Here is an 8723-nt window from a genome sequence, read left to right as displayed (position 1 = left end):
CGGATTTGGTGGGAAGACCTGTACAGACTGCCAAGAGAACTACTGGGTGACCAAGGACCAGTGTAGAGGTCAGCATTAACAGAAACGCCATGTAACATGTTATTCAATAAGAATGGCATCAAAATATCAGCAAGCAGACATAACTAACGATCTCCGACTTCCTCTCTCTCTCTCTCTCTCTCTCTCTCTCTCTCACTTCAATTCCATTCAATTCAATTCAATTGACTTTATTGACATGGCAAGTTATTATTACTTACATTGTCAAGCGTAATACATATCGAAAATATTTAAAACTAAAAATTCTATATGTATAGTATAACACAAAAATATATATATATTTATATATAAATAAATTGGTGGGACTAACCAGTAATAATAAAGTAGTAGTGGACATGGGATATAAACATTAAATAACAGCTACAACAACCAATATTAATCAGAACAACAGATACAAATTAAAGCAACAGTAGTAGACCAGGTCACCAGACTGAGAAAGACCCCATGACCTGGTACGAAAGACAAAACAAAACTCAGCTAAATGGGAAATATATCAACATTACTTTGCATTTTTCACTGGCTTGTCCCTCCAGGCCTGTGGCAGGAGGAACACATATTTGGCTGCCAAAACTGCACATTTTGGCTTTTCACCAACAAATATTTGAATTTTTCTTGCATCTTTTTATAGTTTCAAATTCCTTTGTATTGAATTATAATTTTGGGAAAGAAATATGGCTCTCTCTCTTCTCTCTCTCTCTCTCTCTCTCTGTTCTCTCTGTCTCTCTGTCTCTCTGTCTCTCTGTACTCTCTGTCTCGCTCTCTCTCTCTCTCTCTCTCTCTCTCTCTCTCTCTTCTCTCTCTCTCTCTGCATGGGGAAGACATGTTAAACATTGCCAAAACAAGTGAAGTAAGATAATACTACAAAAGTGAAATAAACATATAAATTAAAGTAAACATTACACTCACAGAAATTCCCAATCACGACACTGACACTTTCCAGTGAACTGGGGCACAGAGAGGACAAACATGAGCATGAGGTCACAGAAGAGGTTTATCCCATGAAGCACCTTAATAATAATGGAACCACACCCACACCTCGTTGCAGGCGGGGTTGACAGCGTTGTTGGGTTCACAGCCGCAGGCCTCACAGCCCCGCCCACTAGCCAGGTTCCAGTAGTTGGGCTTACAGTGGTCACATGTCAGGCCGATAGTGTTGGGTAGACACTGGCACTGCCCCGTGGCACGCTGGCAGACACACTCATCCCGCGCTGTACACTGGGTTTGCTCTGTGCCCAGGAAGTTACAGGTGCACTCTGATGAAACAGAAAAAAGTAGATAAAAAATATACATATACAGTCTAAAATGAATGGTTGTTAAGTTTTTTTTGTGTAAAAAGGATGCTTCAACAGTCACTCACTTCTGCAGTTGCGTCGCGAGGCGTCTCCATAGTAACCGCTCTTGCACACCCCACAGTCCGGTCCCTCTGTGTTGTAGAGACACTTCTCACACTCTCCTGTCCGCCGGTCACACGCATCCAGGTCTGACATGTCAATGTTGTTACTGCACCTGCAGGGCTGGCACCGCCCACCTGGCTGGGAGGGGTTACCATAGTAACCAGGGGCACACTCCTCACACCGGGAACCTGTGACCCAAAAAGGAAAAAAGATTGAGGGAGAAGGAGGGAGATTTTTGGATGGACAGAGATGGAAAGTGGAATATCTTATGTTGATATTGAGATATTTATTGGCTGGGTGAGGGTGAAAAATGACTTGGTATTTTCAAGTATTTCCAAACAGTTTTCCAGTGAACTTAAGTGAGAAGCTTATAGTTTGATAGCTTATGCAGACAGACAGAGACAAGTGGTGAAACCCAGCTCAGTGACTATCAATAAAGTTGTTATCAGGATGTACACATGATGTTAGATACTTGAAAATGTTTCATATTTTATCATTGTGCAATGCTATCACATCTTGTGTTAAAAGGGAGTTTGGTTACCCAGGAGATAAACAGTGACTAGTGYGGAGCTCTGTTGCAGAGTGGATTATGCTTCAGCAGTGTTGTAGAGTCCGTTCTTGAGACCACATATTTGTATTTATTTTTATTTCACCTTTATTTAACCAGGAAGGCCAGTTGAGAACAAGTTCTCATTTACAACTGCGACCTGGCCAAGATAAAGCAAAGCAGTGTGACATTAAACAACAACAACACAGTTACACATGGGCTGAAGCATAATCCACTCTGCAACAGAGCTCCTCACTAGTCACTGTTTATCTCCTGGGTAACCAAATCAGAATACAGTCAATAACGCAAAAAAAAGTAAATAAAAACAATATGGGGATGAGGTAGGTAGTTGGATGGGCTATTTACAGATGCGCTGTGTACAGCTGCAGCGATCGGTGAGCTGCTCTGATAGCTGATGCTTAAAGTTAGTGAGGGAGATATAAGTTTTCAACTTCAGCCATTTTGCAAATCGTTCCAGTCATTGGCAGCAGAGAACTGGAAGGAAAGGCGGCCAAAGGAGGTGTTGGCTTTGGGGATGACCAGTGAGATATACCTGCTGGAGCACGTGCTACAGGTGGGTGTTGTTATGGTGACCAGTGAGCTGAGATAAGGCGGAGCATTACCTAGCAAAGACTTATAGATCGGTAGGATAGTCCATTTTACGAGGGTATGTTTGGCAACGTGAGTGAAGGAGGCTTTGTTGCAAAATAGGAAGCRYATTCTAGATTTAATTTTGGATTGGAGATGCTTAATATGAGTCTGGAAGGAGAGTTTACAGTCTAGCCAGACACCTAGGTATTTATAGTTGTCCACATATTCTAAGTCAGAACCGTCCAGAGTAGTGATGCTAGTTGGGCAAGCGGGTGCAGGCAGCGATCAGTTGAAGAGCATGCATATAGTTTTACTAGCGTTTAAGAGCAGTTGGAGGCCACGGAAGGAGTGTTGTATGGCATTGAAGCTRGTTTGGAAGTTGGTTAACAGTATTGAGTGCTGTCAGTCTTGTCTCAGTGTAGGATACATTTTTACTCGGTCTTGACTCGGTCTCGGACAAGGAGGACTCGTAATTTCTTCCAGAGACCAGCGGAGTAAAAAACTCATTATCAGTTCCCATTCAGTCAGCGCATAAAAACGCTTTGCCAGGCCAAATATCCACACTTCTGTCATGATATCGCTTCCTACTTGTCTTGTAACATTACTGTCCTTTTCTTTCATTGAAAAATATCCTCAAAACCATTGCCGCGGGAAGTAGGGGTGCTTGAAAATCAGAATAAAAATTATATAATTAATAAAAATATATATTTTTGGAAGAAAATACATTTCTGGGCCTTTACTAGTRCTGTWATAGTGACTTCTGAAGCTTGGGAAGAAAAAACATTTCTGCAGTCTACAAAAAATTCTCAGCTCAGTATGTTCAAAACTTGTCGSACTTGTCTGAATTTTCTTGCTCTGCTTGTGCAGGTTGGCATTTATTGGGATGACTCATGTATTGGAGGCTGCTCTGTGGGGTAGTAACTAGCTGGCACAGCCACAAAGTCATAAAATCCCATTTTAACCCTCATCTTAAACAAATTGCTAACCTTATGCCTAACCCTTATCTTAAATTAAGATCAAAAAGCTAATTTTGGTTTTCATYCATTATTACTATAGGCCTACATAGTTAATTTTGACTTTGCCACTGGCCCATCTAGTGGAAATCGYTCTGCTCTGCCTCCAGGACAAGACTCATCCCAATAAATGTCAATCTACTCCGTGCAGCTGGCAGAGAAGAGTGGGGGAAATTGTTTCAAAGTTGCACCTCACCAAGAGAGGGCAGACTGAGGAATTTGTTACATATTTGGTATTTCTATCTAACAGAAACCTGTTTGGGTTTGTGATCATGTGTAGAGTGTCTCTCTATTTTCCTCAGCGTGCATTTCTTCACCATTTTTAATGTCTAAACGATCCATATGTCCTTCTGAAATATGAACACAGAAATACTGGACATTATCAACTCTTATTGTGGTGATGATTTGGAACAATTACAGTCATGGTCTTGAATTGGACTCTCATTGTTCTGGTCTCGGTGTTGGTCTTCAATCGGTCTCGCTTCAGGTGGTCTCTAACACAACACTGTGCTTCAGCATTTTGGCAGACACCGTGAACYATTTACTTCTCTCACAAAGAGCCCATCTTTTCTAAGGATGGATTCAGAGGAAGGGAGACATACTTTACATTTTTTTGTCCAACTGACGGCTGCAGGGGGCAGAGTARGCTGGGGTGGAGGGCGGCTGACTTTTGGGTTTGACAGACAACCTACAGCTGCTGGTCTTGAGGTCCCTCCAGCAAAACAAGGAGAGAGAGGTCACTCCTAGCAGGGAAGTAGTGTATTCTAACCCCCGAGTTGAYTACAACATAGGATTTCCTCACTTGACAGAAAATATAAATGGGCATTGTGATACTATTATTTTGTGGAAACTGAAAGGCTGAATGTATACAACAAGGCAAGATGACACAGAGGYCCCAATAAATTGAGTGTCATTTCTACTGTAAATTCTTTTTAATTGGAGAATACATTAAAGTACAGAGCTTGAACACAGTTTGATTCCACAGAGACTTTGTTTGTTCCATTGTGCATTTACAGTAAAGCACATCATGATTGTAGCAGCAAAGCTATCTAAAGCAGAGAAAAGCAGCTGTTAAGATATGTCTATTTGTCACAGGCTCACAGTGGGTGTGAGTGAACACATAGGTTGGCGTAGTGTCACTCTCACAGCTTCAGCGTGTCTGCTATGAGTGTCAGACCTGTTCCTGTATTTTGTGTCTGTTTAACGGAGGCAGAGAATCACAAGACAGAATGCAGCATGGCAGAGATTCTGTTGTTTTCAGTTGGTTGACTGCCTGCTGCTTGGTGCCTGTGTGATTCAGCAGGAGTAACAAGCACTGACTGTATGTGCCCAGTATAACATAATAGTTGATATACACAGGAGATACTGTAGAAGTTGACCCAGACTCAGCTTCAGTATCAGTCATCCAACTCAATTACAGTTATTTGTGTTATACAATCGTTCAAAACTGATTCTGGATCAGTTTATAGGAATTTCATCTACTCTGAGGCAGGAGTGTACTGTGGCACAGCACCATAGATAGGTGGGGTGCTGAAGCCATGCAGGGGCAGTTCTTAATTTATTTTTAGGGAGGGTGGTTTCCCATCATCATTACTCACGCTTGAAGGAACCCTCGGAGCGCTTAACCATCCCCCCTGTGCCAAGTAGGGTAAGGGAGGAAACATCACACGTTATCATTCCACACTCATTCTGGTCGGAGGAACTTTCTACGAGACTATTTGTCCACAGATTTTTTATTTGGTTCACCAGAAGACCCACCGTGGCGAGTTTAAATCACACTAACCAACCAATCATCTCCATTCACAGTGCATCATTAATTAGCCCTATGATACACCTGCTCATTCATGCAGACATGATCAAACTGTTCCTCATCATCCACTTCCCTGGCTAAGGAAGAGGAGGAAGAACAAGAGAGGGAGAGAGAGAAGACACCTCAATGGAGGCGTGAGCTGTACCTGTGTATCCTTGGTTACAGTTGCAGACCACCTGTCTGTTGTGGTTGTCCTGGTGACAGGAGGTAGCAAAGTGTCTTCCGCTGTTTGGGCCATCCGGGCAGGGGCAGGGCTGGCATCGGTTACTGTTACCTGTGCCCAGCACCGGGTTTCCGTAGTAACCGTTGGCACACCTTGAAATACAGTAATAGCGCAATTACATTTAATAGTGGTACCTTCATACTTATCCCCAGATTCTCCACTGTCCCCATGGTGAATCGCCACCTGTCACATTTGTCCCCTCCAGTGTTTTCCCTGCAGTTGAGACAGGCTCCGGTCCTCTGGTGGCACTCCTCAGCGTGTCCGTTACATAGGCACTGCTTACAGTTGGGGAAGCCCCAGTGTCCTGCCTGGCAGCCATCGCACCGCTGGCCAAACGCACCCTGGCTGCATGGGCACTGCCCAGTCAGCTGGTCACAGAACCGAGTGACCGCACCTTCCAGACTACACTCACAGGCTAGAGAGAGAGATAGAGAGAACAAGGGAGAGATGTATAGGAAAGGGTAGATGAAGAGAGGCGTGAGGGAGGGGGTCAGTGGGTAATAAAGGCCCCGTAAAGACTGACGGACAGATAGAACAGTCCAATGCACCTCTGCAGAAGAAACTATGTGTGTACCCTACTAGATAACAGCAGGAGTATGACTCTGTGTGGTTGACTGGGGTTACGACACTCACCTTTACATCCTGTAGGTCCAAAGCCGTACGTCCCAGGACCACAGTGGTCACAGCGCCGTCCAATCACATTGGACCTACAGCGACACTGACCTCCGCGCATGTCACACACTGAGCTGACTGAACCCTGGGGGTCACACTGGCAAGCTGTGAAGAAGAAGGAAGTGATTAAAACATTTTAATTTCATTGCAAATAAGTTCGGTATTTAGGTATCACCAGGCATCTTTGACGACAGCGACTATCTGAACTCCCCTAGTGGATGAGGTTCATTTGTGAACTGTAGGAGAGTTGACATACCCAAAGCTCCATGGTTAATGATGGCTGACATGCTGGTGATGAGTTTGGCACAGACGTCACTGATCTGGGGGCGTGTCACGCTCTTAGCCCCGTCATGGCAGCGGTAGCGCTCGTAGCTCTGTTTCCGGGCGATGGAGGCGGGGTCTCCGCCGATGAACATCTCCAGGGAGGAGTAACGAGGGAGAAGGGAAATCTGGAGAGGAAGGAGGGAGGAGTTTTAGCTAGACTACATAAGAAGAACACAATTAGACAGAAAGAGAGAGGGAGAGATAAAGAATAGAGAGGGAGAGAGAAAGAGAGAGAGAGGGAGAGAAAGAGAGAGAGAGGGAGTGAGAAAGAGAGAGAGAGGGAGAGAGAAAGAGAGAGAGAGATGTCCAGACAAACATATCCTTTGTTGAGTATTGATACTCACAGAGTCCACTAGAATGTTGGCAGCAGTTGTACCGGGAATGAGAACATTGTTCCGTTCCAGATAGCGACTGAACTCAAAGTGAAGCGTGTAACTAACTCCTCTCTCCAAGCAGATAGATTGAGGCAGCACGACAAACCTGCATCACACACACACAAACACTAGAGGAAAGTGTAGTGAAATGCTTATCCAGAGTGACTTAGAGAAGCAATTAGGGTTAAGTGCCATGCTCAAGGGCACATCGGCAGATTGTTCACCTATTCAGCGCGGAGATTCGAACCAGCAACCTTTCGGTTATTGGTCAAATTCTCTTAACCGCTAGGCGACCTGTATTTTCCATAGTGAGGTGTGTGTCTGTGTTCCTCACCTGGATCCTGCAGGCAGGGAAACAGTGAGCATGTCGTCTGCAGGGATGGTGTTTCCACATGGGCTGCTGGTGGGAATGGGCCCTGGCCGAATGATAGTCACACGGACCTCCTCCAAGTCCCGTGGCATCTAACACAACACACACACCACAATAAAGGTAATATACACACTGTACAGTACACACCCGGAGAATAGAGGTGTGTGTGTGTGTGTGTGTGTGTGTGTGTGTGTGTGTGTGTGTGTGTGTATGGGTAAATCAAATAAAATGTTATGTGTTTGTGTGTGTGTGCATACGTGTGCGTGAGTAACTAGGCACTAACTTGCGACTCATAGCGGATGAGGAGGTCGTACTCCATGGAGTAGGGGATGATGTTGATGGAGAAATCCAGGCTGCTGCCCTCTGGGACCTTGGCAAACCCAGTGCCAGTCCAGGTGGTAGGGCGCCCAGGCTGGTGCTCCCTCTGCTCCACACTGCAGCCCTGGACACACACACAAATACATTTTAGTAATTTAGCAGACGCTGTTATCCAAAACGACTTACAGTTAGTGCATTTACCTTATGGTGGCTAGGTGAGACAACCACAAATCATAGACAGAGTAAGTCATTTTTTTATTATTTATAAAGCAGCTATCAGCTAAGTCAGCGTTAGTGTGAGTGTTAATGTGAGGGTGACCGTGACTGTGAGTATGAGTGCTAGTGTTAGTGCTAGTGTTAGTGCTAGTGTTAGTGCTAGTGCTAGTGTGAGGGTGAGGGAGTATGAGTGCTAGTGCTAGTGCTAGTGTTAATGTTAGGGCTAGTGTTAGTGTTAGTGCTAGTGTTAGTGCTAGTGCTAGTGCTAATGCTAATGCTAGTGTTAGTGTTAGTGCTAGTGTGAGTGTGAGTGTGTAACGATTGTCTATTTCGTCCTCCTCATCGGACGAGGAGAGGCGAGAAGGATCGGACCAATATGCAGCGAGGTATGAAGACATAATGATTTATTAAAGAAAGACGAAGACGGAAAAACTCTTAACAAACTACAAAACAATAAACGACGTAAACAGACCTGAACATGAGAACTTACAGACAACGAAGAACGCACGAACAGGAACAAACTAACAAACGAAACAGTCCCGTGTGGCACAAACACTGACACAGGAACAATCACCCACAAACAAACGGTGTGAACAGCCTACCTTAATATGGTTCTCAATCAGAGGAAACGTAAAACACCTGCCCCTGATTGAGAACCATATCAGGCTAATTAACAATGAACCTAAACATGGAAACACATAACATAGAATGCCCACCCCAACTCARGCCCTGACCATACTAAACAAAGACAAAATAAAGGAAATCAGGTCAGGAACGTGACAGAGTGTGAGTGTTAGTGTTAGTGTGAGGGTGA

General features: G+C 44.4%; 1 protein-coding gene across 1 annotated transcript in view; it reads right to left on the bottom strand.

Moving 5' to 3' along the window:
* Positions 1–8723, bottom strand: part of LOC112074269 (laminin subunit beta-2) — a 26136-nt gene that overhangs the window by 14458 nt on the left and 2955 nt on the right. Inside the window, exons 3-13 of the mRNA XM_070440455.1 lie at positions 7659–7817; positions 7340–7467; positions 6976–7111; positions 6564–6756; positions 6269–6412; positions 5819–6050; positions 5558–5727; positions 5201–5236; positions 1415–1639; positions 1093–1310; positions 964–1001 (exon numbers count right to left, since the gene is read on the bottom strand). Coding sequence (XP_070296556.1) covers positions 964–1001; positions 1093–1310; positions 1415–1639; positions 5201–5236; positions 5558–5727; positions 5819–6050; positions 6269–6412; positions 6564–6756; positions 6976–7111; positions 7340–7467; positions 7659–7817 — 1679 coding nt within the window. The remainder of the gene's footprint in view (positions 1–963; positions 1002–1092; positions 1311–1414; positions 1640–5200; positions 5237–5557; positions 5728–5818; positions 6051–6268; positions 6413–6563; positions 6757–6975; positions 7112–7339; positions 7468–7658; positions 7818–8723) is intronic.

Source organism: Salvelinus sp. IW2-2015, unplaced genomic scaffold (assembly GCF_002910315.2).
Source record: "Salvelinus sp. IW2-2015 unplaced genomic scaffold, ASM291031v2 Un_scaffold2554, whole genome shotgun sequence".
Taxonomy (NCBI): domain Eukaryota; kingdom Metazoa; phylum Chordata; class Actinopteri; order Salmoniformes; family Salmonidae; genus Salvelinus; species Salvelinus sp. IW2-2015.
Note: the sequence above shows the minus strand (reverse complement) of the source record. Positions and strands in the feature narration are given on the sequence as shown.